This window comes from Sylvia atricapilla, chromosome 8 (assembly GCF_009819655.1).
Source record: "Sylvia atricapilla isolate bSylAtr1 chromosome 8, bSylAtr1.pri, whole genome shotgun sequence".
Taxonomy (NCBI): Eukaryota; Metazoa; Chordata; class Aves; order Passeriformes; family Sylviidae; genus Sylvia; species Sylvia atricapilla.
In genome coordinates, this window is record NC_089147.1 from 23,440,955 (window position 1) to 23,457,917 (window position 16,963).

Here is a 16,963-nt window from a genome sequence, read left to right on the forward strand (position 1 = left end):
TTCAGATAAATTTCTCATTGCACAAATGTCCCTTCCATGGGTCCTGCTGTAAGACCTAACAGAGGGACCTTGATGTTACCTGTTACTTAACTCAGTGTAGACCTTCTCTAGCAAGTGCAGGGAAAGTCTTTATAAGACATAGGTATACTTTGAAGACTCAAATTATTAAATGGATGCAAATTTATTATGCCAAAAGTTTATACAGTGACCCAAATTCAGATCATTATAGTAGCCCAGAATGCTGATACGTTCTGATAAGACACCCTTTAGATGTATCTAGGCTTTAAAACATGCTTCTTACGCTGAGTTTAATGGAACTTTTCATTGGACAATAGCCTTCTGTGCAAAATTAGTTGTCACTCCTCAAACATTTCCTCCTCCACACCTGCCTGCTTACTGCTGCCAAAGTCTCAGCAGCAGCTCTGCTGCTGTAGGTTTCCTGGTAAATCCCTTCCTCAAAATCCTCGATTTGAACCAATCACATATTCTAAGGGCCAGAAGTAGAGGGTTTAAGATTAGAAGATTTTAAAATTAATTTTAAATACATAGGAGAGATTTTATTTGCTTTTTGGTATTTGAACTCTTAAGGATACAGGTCTTCAGGCTCCAGTGGCCGTCATTTCATCCTGGAAATGGCCTTGTAATGAAAGCTACATTTCTTATGTAATCATAGGATTCAAACAACTGTGGTTTATAAAAAATACTCAGAGTTTCACCATAAGTTAATGGAAGGAAGGTTATGCAGTCTCCAAGACAGGCACATGAAAAATAGAAGTAATGACCAAGTTGAGATTAGAGCTCTTTAGGTACGTGAACACCACAGAGACTTTGTCATGGGTGTAACATAAAACACGAGCAGCTAAGCAGTTCTCAACAGCAGCTTATTTTTTTCACATTTATGTAACTGATTGACAATTAAATAGCCCTTGCTGGTTTAATGTGCCAGGAGATCCAAGGGTCTCATTTAGCCATTAAAAAACCCCTAAACCATAATGTGAGCAGTCTGGGCAGTGCCCAGGGAAAATATTTCACCTGGCAGTATCGTATCCAGTAATGGGCTAGGCCCAAAATTCTGAGATGCTCAGAGCTCCTACTGAAGCTGCAGACTGAGGGAGCTGCTGCTGGACACTCACAGAAGCACAAGGATCATTTATCTTCCCAAAAATGTGTAACTGTGAACTTCAGGAAATGGTTTAGCTCTTTCTTCACTGAACTTCTGTGACATACTGTATGAAGGAAAGCAGACCAGAGGATTATATTGCCTTTTTTTTTTTTTTTTTTTTTTTTTCTTTCTGTGGCCATCAAACCTACCAGTCACTTCATCTTGAACTGCACTAGGCAGTTTTCAGATAAAAATTGTTATAGTCTTTTCCCAGTGTGGGCAAATTAAAATGAAAAAGATGAGACAGTTATTCAGTCAGGTTCAACAAGCTTCAACAGAAAGAAAACACTCTGCTAAAATTTTTAGATTGCCCCCATAGCTGTTCAAAAAGCAAATAAAAAAGTGGTGTTACTTAATCAAGTTGTTAAAGGAGAAAGAAAAGGCCTTCCTCTAGGGCAGAACAGCTGGCAGGAAGGGTGTTTGTTTGGGGTGAGGAGGGGGAGAAGAAAAGGGTTGGTAAATCGTCTCCTCCTGGAGTTGTGAATACACACAATCACTTCTGTTTCTCAGGCAACTGCTTCCAAGAACAGGCAGCAAAAGAAAACCAGAAACCCTATGGAGGCACATTGGTGTTGATCCTGCAGGGGTGTAAGGATTTCAGCTTTTGCAAGCAAATCCCAAGTACCCATCTGCTTAGAACAGACCAGGGGCGTGATTTAATTTTCTTTGGGAGACTGGGCTGGCTTGTGATGTGGTTAACTTCTATAAGCAAGCAGATGTTAAACAGCTTCTTTCAAAGCTGTTGCTTGCAGTTTGTTATTGGATCAGTTTCTAGGCCACTTTTCAAGTCAAGGCAAGAGATTATTTATACCAATCATTTGCTTTTACTTCTTTTAGCACTAAGGGGAAGATAAAAGCAAATGGGTGCCCTAAACATCCAGGGGCAACTTCTATAAACAAGCCATGCACAAACTAGGAGCCTGTAAGAAGAAAAACCAAACTGCAGTTGAAGAAGATAGTCAAATATCATAGTTAAGATTCTAGAGAATGCTTCAGCATATTTTCATCATCTTCACTAGTTTTCTGTTAGCAATGAGTATTTTCAAACTGGATTTGAATCTAAAGGCTCTGGAAGAGGCAGAAGAATCTCCTTATGTTCCATCTCTCAGCTCTGCTAAGAATTACATATGTACTTTTAAACAGCAAGTAGCTTCCCTGCTCACTGACAAACAAGGGTTTAAGAGTCGAATCCTTGTCAATTACAAGGTAAGTTTTCCAGAGACTCCAGGGGCAATGCTTTGATTATGGCACAAACCGAACTCAAATGGCTCCAGAAAAGTCAATATTCCTCGAAAATTCCAGGGTAGTCCAAGTATCTCTAGTCCAAGCCCAAAGAGCTCCCTGAGGAAATGGAGACAGGTGTGCATGCAAGTGTGGTTCTTCTGTTTCTCTAGATACCATGCAACACCTGTCTTTCTGCACATGCCTAAAGAGTTTGTAATGCTTAAGCCAAAAGGATAACAGAGATGGCAGCCCTAAAAACCCCCAGAACCCAGCAGATCCACATTTGAGAACAGACCAATACTCAGATGTAGTTGGACTGCAAAAGCTTGTCATATGTGGAAAAAGATAAAGAGGACTGTAGGGAGTTGGAGGGGATTATTATGGCTTCATAATTAATGCTCTAGCATTCTGAATTCATCTGGTTTATGATACAGGAGAAGCATTTTTAGTGTACTTCATGAATTTTGCAGGATTTTACAAATGCCTGTGAAAACCGGACACAGGTAGATGGTCAGAACATGCTGGACTTGCAGCAAATGGTGTGTCATAGCTAAGACTTCAACTGCTACTTGACAGTAATACATGGATTTCTGTTTACATAAACACTGCATAAATTTGATATGCTTCTGGTTTGAGAAGAATTTTTTACTTTTAATCTTGCAGGATATTCCTTGGGCAGGAGAGGGAAATGATTTTTGTAGGAGGAAAACACAGAACTGAGATGACAGTGAAAGTCAAAGAGAAACTCTTGTACACCTTGCTGTAGTCAATTTGCTCAGACAAAGCAGACCATGGACCAAGATGAAACTTAAGACTGAAGGGTGTTTAAAATGACAAAAATTCTGGACTTAACTAAAATCAGTTCTGAAAACAGTCATGAACGTGAAATGAAGTAACTCCTAAATTACATTCTCATTTGAAAGGCAAAAGGCATTTACTGCAGTCTCTGCTTCAGCCTACATGCCTTGGAGGGATGGGAAAGCCATCAGTGAGTTCCAGAATGAAATAATGTCTCAGCTTGGCACAGTGGCAGCTGCATTACCAGCTTCCACAAGGTTTGGTCATCCAGTTTAAAATGAACTACAAATCCTCAACCTATCTGTATTTCTCCCCCGCGTAACACAAATGTAAAAATTAAACATTAATCAGTTCAAGTTATTATTTTTAAAAGAAAAATGGCACAAAAAGAATCTAGAACTTCAATTTTTATAAATACCAAGATTTGTCAGAATTGAACAACAAAAAAACAACTCCCAAAACAAAGAGAAAATCCCACCTCAATACTAAATGGAAAAGAGCATATCCAGCATGGCCCAGAATAAGGAAAAACATCTGAGACAAAGTCCTGAGTGGTATGGAAGCCTTAGAAAGGATTTAGGTTAAAATGATTCTTTCTGAATCAAGTCTGCAGCAATGATATTTAGAGAAGTGTTGTGCAACTGTTTGAAACTTATAAAGATGCATTAACTGGTAGGAGTTTGACGGATAGAAATATTTAATATAATGCATATATCAAAGCTCATCCAGTTCTGCTCAGTTCTCTAATTGGTTTCCAGGGGACCTGGATTAAGCCCCAGTTTGGTAATAAAAAGACCAAGCAAAAGAATAATTGAAATAAAAAGTCTCCAAATCTGCTAGTCTCCATATTCCACGAAGGATAAATACACTTCATCAGCAAGGCAAGCCAAATATCCTTTTTACCATGGGCTATTTGTACTTTTGGAATTTTTTTCCCTTAACTCACCTTCAGAGCTGCCACCCTCCCCTTCCAAGATCATTAAGGGCAGCCAAGAGCTTCACTACTTTGTTCTCTCCTTTTCCAGCTGAAGTCAGTGTCTGTCTCACAGCTGACTACAAGAGCACCAACTACCAGCCTTTTTGACTTTCTTTGGAAGATGAAAGAATGAAAAGGACTATACACAGCAGATGCTAATCACATTCTTTAATCCCCACATCCTGGCAATGTTATTTACTAAGTGCTCTTTATAACATGTATGGTCTCACAAGCATAGTCCCTTCACTCACCTTGATGATTCTATCATCTCCTCTCACAACCATATTGCTCAGGAGAGACTATTCTAATTTAATATTCTTTAACAGACTGAATCTCAAGTACAGAGAGTCTAAACATTTCCCCAGGTTTTATAAGTCTGTGGCAGCAACAGTTAACTGATTCTATATTTACCAGCTACTTCCCAAGCTGCTGTGCTGCTCATCCTACCCATGCTTATTTTCAACAGAATATATACAAACACAAGCAGAGGAGAAGACATTTGTGCCAGCTAAGTAGGAATGCTAAAGAAGAAAGCAGAAACAGGCTAAAAACAAAAGTAACTGGAGATCCAAAGGCCTGAACAGAGTTTTTAGTGCTTACAAAGAGCCACATGAAGCAGGGATTCCTTTCATGTCAGTTTAAAGTACAAATATATTACCTTATATAAAAAGGTATTTTTTTTTTTCAGAAGTTATTTGACCATAGCTGTAATTTTGATGGCAGTAAGTTTCCACATCCAGATGTGCTGAGGAGATGTTTCTTCCTTGAGTGGTTTAATTATCCTCCAGGCAAGTGCTCACGGTAACCTTGCATGGCTGAGCTGAATCCAGCCAGTGGCACAGTATGGTTGACATAGCACTGCTGCAGGGAAGCAGTGTCACCAGCAGTGACAGTCACTACGGGTCCAGAAGGGAGGAATCTGTGGGAGAAACAAGGACAAGGAGACAGAAATAAATGCAAAGAGAACTAGAAAATGCACAGCAGTAGCACAAGCCAGAAGAGCTATGTATCTTCTAAAAAATAAAAGTTTAAAGAAGGTCTCTGATGTAACTGGAAAATAGCTGCATGAGTGGAAACTCTCAAGAATGGCATACGGGAAAGGGAACATATGTCAAGGTATCTACACATACAGCAGACATTTTAACATCACTGAATTGGAAAAGTGCAGGGATCAGGGCAGAGTAAGAGCTGAGAAATCCCCTACCCACTGTGCCCTACAGAAATGAGTCACACACTGTCCCTGCTTCAAGCCTGCACCACAACATGGCCAGAGCCACCCTCATCACTCCAAACACCATCAGCAGTTCACCATGGGGGTGCTGTCAATCAGCCTGAGCCAAACAATCTCCTGCCTGTGACACACCAGGATGAATCACACCACACTAATCAATTCCCAGAAACCAACAAGCCCTGGAATAATAAATCAAGAAACGTAACTTTAGAGTCTCACAAGTAATTCTGACATTTTCTGTGACTCCTGAAGTTCACCAGCACAATTTCACAATTGCTTTTGCATTTCTTGACAATAATTTTCTTTATTTTGCTTTTAAAAATCGACACAGTTTAACATTTAAAAGGGATGCCCACTGAGAAAATTGTAATATGTATCAAAGATTAAGCAACCAACCTACACTTCCACAAAAAGGAGAATATGCCTGTGGTTAATAGTCCAGGTACCTGCTGCTTTTGCAACAGCTTCATTTCTGGCCAACACTGTCTCCACCTGGGAAAACATCTCTATCATGGAGGAGAAAGAACTTGGTATGAAATTTTGAGGGGTGCACCAGCTTTCTGTGGACCCTGAGAGCCACCTGCACGTCCTCTTTTATCCATGAAGTAAGATTCCTCTACACTCTCTGGTTCTGAAACCAACATAAACATTAGGACAGTTTGCAATAAATATCTGCCACCACAATGCTATAATCAACAGCACCAACAGAAAAACCTACATAGAATAGCTTTTCTTCACAAAATTCCTTGAATTACCTGTCTGCTCTTCATGGATTTTGTCACCTCTCTTCTAGGAAGAGACAAAATGAGACGAATGTAATGGACGTAATTTGTGTCTCTTGTCCCAGTAGCATGACTTATGTATTATTAAAAACACCTCAGCTAAGGGTTTTCTAGGAACATTTCTGATCTATCTGCAGGTATCAACACATTTTAAAAGATTCTATTTGCCTGCTTAATTATTGCTACAGTCTTCCGCATGAGCTGTGCCAGAAGCCATCAGGAACATCAGTTTTTACACTTAACAGTAGCAATCAGTGTAGTTCAGCAGCTGTAATTATGCACAGTTGGTTGAAAGAGCTTTATAACTAAACAGAAAGAATACCTAAAGGAATTAATTCAGTTATTGCTCATTATTAACAGTCATCTACAAAATGAACAATGATTTAACTATCATTTATCACAGCCAGTAAGAGCAATCCCCAGGAAAAATGACAAAATTTTAGTTCTCAGGAATGAATACTTGTCCTTTTCCCAGCTATTTCCATTACTTCACTAGGACTCCTTAAAGAGATTATGAATATCGGTGTCTCACTTTACCCAGCTGCTATCTCTGTTTCTTCCTCAAGCAGATTTCTACTCTGCTTCCATACACATTTGCTTATTTCTGTATCTCCTGTCTTTTCAGCCTCCTTCCCTCTATCCTCAACACCTGCAGAAACCACATCCCTGTACAGTATCAGTCCTATCTACTCTCCTTGCTTCCCAAAGGAGCATGCAATTGTTCCTGATCCTGAAGGCTTGGACTCCCATGACTCTTTAGATGAAGAAACACCTTTTGCCATCTGACACACACAGAAGTAACAGCGGTGGTGTAGGCAATGCAGTGCCATGGCAGCTCAAGGCTCACAGAACCCCTAAGCACAGCCAGCCAATTCTAGGTTCTCACCACTGTGAATTGAGTCACAAATCCAACAGGAACTAACAAATGACAGGCACCCTTGTAGCTTTCAGACATTCAAGTGGAAGTCATCTTTCATAAATCTTGCTGGTTTCAGCTGTCTTTACACCGGGAAGAGCACCTGTTTCATATTATTTCCAGTCCTAACCATTGGTCTCTTGCATCGATCAGCATCACCTTCCAATGTTTTTAATGCAGTCTTGCCTTGGAGTTCTGCAGCAGCTGAAGGATGTGAGACACTCCCGAGGCAGCTGCCAGGACTTCACGCTTCAGAGCAGCTCTGGGAGCTGGATTTCAGCGCTGGAGAGACTGAACACAGATTGGAACAATCTCGGCTGCATGGAAAACACTGCCACAAAAGACACGCCCCCACTCACTGCAGAGCCACTGTTCTATCACCTCACAGGAGAAACTCTCAACATTCTTTTAGGAATGACTCGAGCCTTTACTTAACTACTGTTTTTTGTTGGTTTGTTTTTTAAGCCAGATAGACAAAAGATACGCAAGTGAAAATGTTACTGATTAATGAAAAACTGTATGTGGACTCTGCTTTCTCCTTCTTAAGAAAATTCAGTCCCCTTTATCTCCTTCCCCATTACATAATTTTAACAGGTAACTTTCCCTCCCATAGTTACATTTCAGTCCTGATACTGCAAAAACCCCGTTTTTAACAGGAAAAAAAATAAAGAAGCTCTCCAATACGTCTTTTCTCAAAAGAAAACGCTGCTCTCTAGTGGAAGATGACGATATGATTTAATTCCATTAGAAGGAATGTTATAAAACTTTCATTTTATCAGCTACAAGAAACTTTGATTCATTTTCACAAGCACTGAAACACAAAAGTAGCAGGGCTGGTTTGTTTTTCATGAGTCTTTCAGATTAGCCTGCAGAATTTTGGTATTCATTCTTCAAGATAAACTTGCTATGCATTTATATCAGTACCATTCTCACATCCAAATAATCTGTCAAATATTGGTGCATTAAAATATTAACATATCTTATAATTTGATCCCTTTTAATTTTTCTGTTCTTGGATAATAAAATAATAGACCGTTACTCATTTTCTTTCTTTCCCCTACATATTTAATTACCAACATTAATTTCCTAGGTCTGAATACAAACCTTAGCCAATCACTTTGAAGATAGATTAGTTACCTGTACAGAATAATTTAGGAAAACATGCAAATGCTATGAAAATCTGTACCCTGTTTGCTATGGGTTTTTAAAGACATTCCTGTCTGTAAGCACAGTGATACAAAATCATGAAATTCCTGTTGCAGTGATTCCTTCAACTTCTACAGAAACACTGCCAAATGGTCAGACATCAAGGAGTATTTGTCCTGAAACAGCCAAATTTTATCCTACTTGTAGTTAAAACACAGCATTCATATGGCTTTCCTCTATTTTCTATTTTCTTTAAGCACAGATAAGCAAAAGGGGAATAACCCTCTCTCTACTAAAATTCTTCAAGTTATGGACCAAAGCAGCCCAATTCTGGATTTACTTCCAGCTTTCCAGTCATAACAGGAAGCCTATATAGCATGTGCAGCTGTTTTCTTCTCTCTCTGCAGATAAGACACATGTGTGAAGTAGTTTCCTGATAAACACACCAAGAAAGTATTTCATTTAATGTGAAGTTTAGATTTGTTTTAAAACAGATGGAAAAAAATGAAGATGAAAAAGCAGGATATGAATATTTGAAAGAAAAATTATTTCTTGAAAATTTACACAACTAATTTTAATTAGCACATTAATTAGAAAATAGAGGGAAATGTGGAAAACAGTATTTATTTTTTAAAAATTAAACCAAAACTAAAGCTAAAAAAATTAATGAAAATGGAAATTTTAATATTCCAAAGTACCATTCCTTGACTGTTAAATGTGACCCTTAAAAAAAGCTGCTTATGAGTGAAATCCAACAGCTAATTTGTTTACTGACTGTAGAGAGAGCTCAAACAATAATTACTAATTCAGAGTGCTCTTGTAAACAATCTATTTTTGGTTGAAACACTCATGAGGCTCAGAGCATGCTCTGAGGACAAGACATTGTGACTTTAAGCAAGATAGTTTTTCTATTACTTATTCATTTATGTTGTAAATACCTGAGATTTCAACTCAATAATTCTCTACTATCTCACTAACTAAGCAAATAAAATAAATGGAGGTTAGCTCATCCATAAATTAATCACACAGAAATATAATACATCCATAGATAAACACAAGGTTCACATATTCTTTACCTCTGCCTCTTTTTATTGTCATAGTTAAGAAAATTACAAAATACGTCATTTTATTCCTAATTTTCAAACATACAAGAGAGTGAACCCAGCATTTAAATAGCTCATTTTCCTGTATTTACAAAAACCCGAAACCAAACTAAACAACCCCCCCCAAATCACCGAAATAAATAAAAACCCAAAACCAAAAAAACAAAACCAACCGAATAAAAACCCAATCAATCAACCAACCAAATGAAAAAGGAAAGACATGGTTATTTGTTCCAACACAAACTCCACCCATTTAGATCTTGAGAAGAATCTTTATTCACAAAAATGCCAAGCTCTATCAGTAGAATTCCCCATGATAAAACTTAACCACAGGAGAGGTTTATGGGCTTTTTCTCCATGAAGCCCCAACCCATGTTAAATTTGTATATTGCAAAACAAATAGACAAATGAGTAAGTGGCAATCTCACTGAGATCACAAAGAAAACTTTAATTTATCCTGAAATTTCTACTGCTAAAACAGAGATAGCAAAATAATTTAGATTTCAGAGCTAATAATGTAGCTTTCAGAGCAGATACTAAATGCACTACATTCTCCACCTTCACCCTGCCAAAATCTAAGCAGCAGTAGATTTTTGCATCACACTGAACATACAAAATAATTTGAGAACAGTTGTGTTGAATTCCACATGAGATCTTATCTGCATGGAGGATGAATTTAAAACCAGACACAGTGGTACCTTAAGACTTAAACCAATAGATTCACAGTCTCTGAGTGTAGCCTTACACTTTTGGTGGACATAAAGACAAACTGCAGCACAAACTTGTTCACCTTCAAATGCTAGAATACTCACCAGCCTGCTTTTACTTTATGAGGACACAATTGCAGCTTTTTTCTCTACTTAATTTCTCTCCAACCTTAACCCATGTCATGAGCACACTGAGTATTCAAACACTGCTGACTGAACACTACCATACTCTCCCCCTCCACAGCACCACATTAATTTAAACATACTACACTGAAATGATTTGAGATCTATAATCATTCTGAAAACTGCTTTAGTCGACTAAAGCTAAAGATGTTTCCAAATTATTTCATGGCAATGCATAAAAACAACATCACCTTCAATTTCTACTTTTTATAATGAACTACAACTAGGTTGTTCACATGATCCTGCTCAATTACGAAACCTTCCCAAAACTAAGATTACTGTCAGTTACTGATTCCAGCAGTTCGACAGTTGCTGTCATAGGAAAAGCTATCTGTAATTTGCAATGTTCTTACAACAGTCTTCTCAGAACTTAGCAGCCACAATGTACAGCCTCTTGTAGATATGGTCCCAAAACAGAATCCTAGGGAGTAAAATAATTTACTGGATAACAGCTTGGGATAAAGCAAAACAAATTAAAACTACCAAAAGCAAAGAGCAAGTATTTCAAACACTTTGAACAGCACTTCTGAACTCACTATGAATTAATCACAGACTCACTTCCAGTTTTCTGAAGTTCCTGTTCTTAACATCTGCAGACCTCTGCAGCTCCTGTTGAGAGGACATTTCCAAAAGCACTCTAGGCAAATTCACAGAACATTCTTGCAATTTTTTGTTTTTAATAAAATCTGAATACACATGTAATAAATACTGAGTTAATAACAGCTTCCACCCATAACAGAAAAAGCAAACATTCTCAGACAAAAAAGAAAATGTTATCAGGTGAAATCCACTTTAAAGTTGCTCCTGCCCTCTGGTGCACTCTCTCCTTTCAGGGTCCGTACTAACAACAGGTGGTGAACAGTTGGGCAATTCTTTTGATATTATTTCCATTCACTCCATTATTTAAATTATGTTTGCTTACTATTTCTTGGTCTGCTATCTTGTTTTATGTCCAAATTCTATGTAAGAATGGGAATATGAAATTCATTATGATCAAATATCAGAGGCCGCCTGGGAGGGGTTGATTCTTTGTCTGCTTTGTGTAACAGTTTAAAAAGTCCTGTTCCAATATTCATTGGAATTCCCATGATGATGCACTCAGAAACACCTAGGAAAAAACCAAACAAACACAGTGAACATTTGAACAGCAAGAGTTTACAAAACTACTTTCATTTGCCCATTCTGCTTTATGTTGCCTACAAAATGTTGAACTTCACATGTAAACACCAAGGTCTCTTCACTGGACAAAGTTAAATGTTATGACCATCAGACCACTATGTTACTTAAACAGTGTTAAATTCTACAGGAACAACTCAACCTAACCTAAACATCTTCTCCAGAAATGAAAGCCCTTCAGAAGGCTGGTTTTTAGAGAAGGCTTGTTCAGTGCCTATAACAGAAGATGCAAGGCAAACTTACTTCATGTTCGTTCTCTGACTCAGTGCTAAGGCTTCAGTCAAACCTGGCAGGGTTCCCTTGAAACCTCCCCAAGTTCCCAGTGAGAAAGGCATAGAAATACTTGAGCTATAACGCTCCTGGCATTTTCATCACTCAAAAAGTGCTAATTTTGAAGTGAAAGATGGAGCCTGTCCCAATGATTTTTGGTGGTTATAACATTTTCATCCAGTGTGCTGACACATTTATATTCCAGATCTACCAATGTGCACAACTGTTCCAAAGACCGTTCCACGTGCAAAGCAAGCTCTCAGATACCAGCGTTTCTCTCTCAGCATGCTGTTATGATCCAAATGACATTTTTACACATTCTCAGGAGTTTAACTAGATTGTCCTTCTTAGATATTTAATAAGGTAACAATGACTAGCTGTACCTTTGAATGCACAAAGGATGAAATAAATTTGCTTAAAATTCTGACTTGATTTACAATCTAAATGTGTATGAATGAAGATTCAGAAAATATTGTGCACAAAGCACTGTTTGAAACTGGCTACACTAAGACTTCCTAGACATACACACAAACTAGTTAACCTAAACATAACACATACATATTTCTGTATTTCAATAGGACCCAGAAACTCCTAATGAGCAATTCCAGCTCCAGGAGGGTAGGCATTGCATAAACAGATCTTGAAAAGGGGGAAACCTGTTTTACTCTGTTTAAGCTATGAGACAGACTCTTTAACGATTCAGTTCCAAAATATATGTAGCTTAAAGGAGAAGAAAATTTGAAATGAATAGGGACAAAGGCATTAACCCCCCCATAATTATTTCAATTAAGCACAAAATAAAGAGACAAACAGAATGTGAGAACTCATTTACTAAGTTTTCTGTTTGCTCTATGTATGTGGGCATGCATACACTTGTGCATATGTAGCCAAAATATGTGTATTTTCAAAATTTACCAGATTCTTTCATGAGCTCAGTAAGATGATTCAGTGGCTGCTAATGTACTTAAATTTAAAACTCAAGAACAGATATATTTAAAAATAAATTTCTGACAACAGTTATCTCATCTGCTGTTAACAAAATGAATACTGATAAACACAACTTCTAATTAAAAAACAAAGACACACAATTTTCATTTATTTAGATTAGAATTAAATGAAGAAGTGAAGAACTGGGCCTGTTTATTTCTAGGTACAAGCGCTAAATGACCTTATCAATCAGGTAAGAGTATAATCTTCATTTAGACTGAGATGTACCTGTCTTCCTACTTCTTAGCAGGAATGAAAATGAAACCTAAATACTGAGTAAGGTACCAGATTTATTCAACGGCTCTAGGTATCGAAAATATACAAACTTTCACAATTGAAAAAAACAGAACTATTGATAGTGGGACAAATTTCATAGTATTTCACTGAGATCTAGGGTAAGAAGTAAAACCAAATTACTCAAAGTCTCCTTTAAGAAACATCCAACAAATATCCAACTGACTTCAAGATCTCAGTCAGAGATTAGAAGTAGAGAAACACACAACAAACTTCTAGGACTTCTAGGATGAATTATCCTCAGACCTCAAGTTTTTGACATAGCAGCTGAACAGGATGCTTAACAAAGACCAATGCAAAGACAGACTCCAGTGCTTTGAAGAGGTTTCACAGAGGCTGGATAATGACCACAAACTGGAACAGACTTTGCAATACCTACCACAAACAGAATCCTTCTGTCCAAAGTAGGCAGCATCAAAGAGATGGTCTGCAGTCTTTTCAAAAGAAGCCAGCATCAACACACTTTCCTTCATCTTTGCCAGTCCAAACCTGGTAATGCCCAGCACTTCACCCTTGATTGATGGAAAAACCCAAAGTGTAAGCCTGAGTAAACAAATATACTATCTACGATAGAGTATTGTCATAATACACTGATTCACAGTTGAACATCCTGAAGGTTAGTGGTTTGGTAGTAATCATATTTACATAAAACAAAAGTCATTCTTCATATACAACATAAACTGCTATAAATGGTTAGTAGATCTTGAATAAATCTTGAGTATTGAACAAATTGAAAGAAACATGGCCATGAGGAAAACCCCTACAATTATAAACTGGCTACTGAGCTACAAACTCCAGTGGGGTCTGAGAGCACTATGCTGAATCTACTGCCTATTACCTACAGATAAATCTGACCTCAGTTGCCAGGAGATAACAGAAGATACTAAATCTTTGTTTTTTCACTCTCCAGAAAAAAAGGCAATTAGCTTTTTAAATTAACTTGACCTGTTTTTGCCTATGTTTGTTAGAAACATCTGATTATATCAGGTTGCACACAGAAGCCTAAGTCAAAAGTACAGGCAAAAGAATGCATGGTAGGAGCCCACCAAGTTTAAAACAAGGCACTCTGATGCCCTTTTCTACTGCTGTGCTGCAGCTTCACAGGGTCAGCCCTGGGGACTGCTGCAGCTCAGTACAACAAAGCTCTGCAGTTTTGGAATAGATCAGAACTCCATCCATGTCACCCAAATTAAACCAAATTAAATTTGCACTCTGGCAAATTGCAAGATCTTACCTCACTAAGTGTACTCAAGTCTAAAAACCATAATGAACGTGAAAGAAAAAAAATCCATCAGTAAAGATCAGATATGATTTTGTACTAACACATTGTGTAAGACTGTTCATGTCAGCTGATTGTATTTGTAATGTCTGCATCCTTCGCCTCTCACATAAGGTGCAGCTGTTACAAACCACTCCCCGTGGGGTTTTCTGCACAGCAAGCCTTAAACTGTGTGCATGGCTACCCAAACAGTTGTTTTTCACACCATCATTTTTAGGTATCTAGATATCTATCTTCAATATGAAGTTATTGTTGCCTACTCATTATATCTATTTGATTAGATTATATATCAAAATAGATCCCTCCTCCCCCAAAGAACTAGAGTAATTAGGTATTTTGTGTAAAATACAAATACTAGTATTAGGTCAGTACAAGTTTGAATTCTTTAAGCCCAGGATGAATTTCCATTTCCTGAGCTCATCCAGCCTTCACACACACAATAAAATTAATTTGTATAAACAGGCCAGTGTGCCATTTAGAAAAAACATAGTTAGTACAAACCTTGTAAGTCATTAGATCAGACAATAACATCACATGTCTCCTGTCAATGCTCATGCCATGGTTCACCATGGTATATTGAATCTCATTGATAATGGTCGTCCGAGCAGCTTCAATTCCCAGAGTTTTCTCTACCTACACAAGAGATTGTTACATGATTGTTGCACGTTACATGAATGAAGAACCAAGTGCTTGGAGCAAGTATATCCCTGCAACAAATACAGTCTGATAGCACATTGATATTCCATTTCTATGACCACCCTTTTAAACTTCCCCCTTTGAAAAATATTTATAGAAACAGCTTCTTTGAAGTGAACAGTGCTGCCAGTGAATTATTCTCTTGTGTTAATGCATTTTGACACACATTAGTGAAATCAGGCTTCATTTCCTATCAACTGCTGCATCTGAGCACAAACAAGCACTTGCAGTAAAGATGCTGTGGGGAAAACCCTAGAGCATCCATTTAGACATTACCTCATAAGTGTTGTTAGAGGATGTTTTTGTTCCTTTCACTCCATGAGTAGCCATAACAGCTCGTAGATTATCACCTTCAACCAGAAGTTTGTATTTTTCCTTTCCACTTTGTTCATCAACATGAATGACAGCTCGGGAAACCTCTGGTATGCCTTGCACTACAACCTTCACAAAACAAAAAATCCCTAGTAACTCTGATGTATACAGGAACACAGTATAAAAGGGTAACACTTAGCAGCATTCAAACCTATTGAGAAGGTGTAGTATGTGGAATAAAGGCTCACTCAAAACACATATGAATAAGACTTCCTGCTCTTAAATACACTAGTGCAAAACTGACACTGACACTGTACTGTAAACCTTACTGACTATCTACATTTTATATTTTATGTCAGTTATTCCCACACTCAGGTTTGGGTGTCTGAATGGTGGCAGACCCATACAAATAAAAGGGGAAGCTGCTAATAATAACGGTTCACTTATCTCTGTTTTTAAAATCCAGAGTAGACAGTCTCCTTACAGAAAGCTGAAAAAATGCTAAATACTGTCATGCTCAATTCTAGATGCAGCCAGAAGCAGATGTAACTCCTTCATACAGCTGCTGCACTTGGAATGCTTCAGTAAATGTTGTAAGGGAAGTATCAGCGCTTCCATTTTATTTACAAATATTAGTAAAGGATGGCTTAGTTTCAACAGCAAGGCAGCACCACCACAAGCCAAGAGTTACTGACCCAACCTATCTTCATTGTCAATACTGACAAGAATTATTTCATCTGGCCACCATGGAACGAATTATTACTACTGATTACCTCCCACAAAAACATGAGACAGCCTTTGCTTTTACCTTTGGTAGCTCTTCCTTGAGGGACTGCAATACATAATACATGGAACTCTTGCTATTTTCACGAGGAGTGACACATACAACTGCTTCTCCATGGACAGCAACATCCCCAGGCTTCACTCTGAGTTTAGAGACACAAATCGAGTAGCGCACAGTCTCTGCATTCACCTGTGGCAAAAGGTAACCAGCAAATATCAGGAAAAAAAAAGGAACAATCTTTCAGCAGATTATAAAAAGGAAAAATGTAGGGGAAAAAATATCCAAATATTCTCTTCTAAATTAGTCCTATAAATTGCATGAAGTAGTATCCTATGCTGAGAGTACCAGCCTGTACATTAACCAATGGACAGAAATGGCATCCTTGTGTGTAGCAAGACACTAATGTATGTTCTCTCATTTCCAAATAAAGGAGAAATTATCCACTTTGCAAGGAAAAGCAAGATGTAATATAGCCACACAACATCCACCATTTACTTCCCTTTTCTAGCTTCCCCTGGTGTGATTTCTGACACAGGATTAAGAGACCCTTTGTAACATATCCAAGGTATAATCTGTGTAAGAACTGGAAAACTCACCTCTAATCTCAGCAGTCTAATGCGCTCTAAAGACAGCTTCACTAGGATGAAACAGTCATCTGGAAGAAACACTTCCTCAATATATTCAGAAATCTTTAAGAGACAAGGACAAAACAGTTAGCATGCAAAAATGGCTAGAAGGCCCCATGGCAATTGGCTAATGCTTACATTTAAAACATTAGCAAAAAAACTATTTTCTTACCTCTCCTAACAAAGTTTTCTCAATTCTTCCTTTAACGAGACGGGCAAAATCAGGATCATCATCTTTGTCCAACTGTGCTGTTATAATAGGGGTGCTGCAGGAATAAACACACACACACACAAAAACCCAGCTAGGAAGT

The 16,963-nt window shown here is 37.9% G+C and overlaps 1 protein-coding gene across 4 annotated transcripts in view; it reads right to left on the reverse strand.

Annotated features, from left to right (window-relative positions):
- Positions 1 to 4,501: 4,501 nt before the first annotated feature.
- The window catches only part of POLR3A (RNA polymerase III subunit A), a 37,541-nt gene continuing 25,079 nt past the window's right edge, over positions 4,502 to 16,963 (reverse strand). For 2 of the 4 annotated variants that reach the window (XM_066324106.1, XM_066324103.1), the window contains 7 exons: positions 16,825 to 16,918; positions 16,623 to 16,715; positions 16,051 to 16,215; positions 15,207 to 15,371; positions 14,736 to 14,867; positions 13,335 to 13,467; positions 9,304 to 11,336 (listed from right to left, as the gene is read on the reverse strand). In XM_066324106.1, the coding sequence (XP_066180203.1) occupies positions 11,188 to 11,336; positions 13,335 to 13,467; positions 14,736 to 14,867; positions 15,207 to 15,371; positions 16,051 to 16,215; positions 16,623 to 16,715; positions 16,825 to 16,918 (931 nt within the window). In that variant the 3' untranslated portion in view covers positions 9,304 to 11,187. Of the gene's footprint in view, positions 5,080 to 9,303; positions 11,337 to 13,334; positions 13,468 to 14,735; positions 14,868 to 15,206; positions 15,372 to 16,050; positions 16,216 to 16,622; positions 16,716 to 16,824; positions 16,919 to 16,963 lie in introns of those variants that run through there. The other 2 variants (XM_066324105.1, XM_066324104.1) reach the window with 2 other exon arrangements.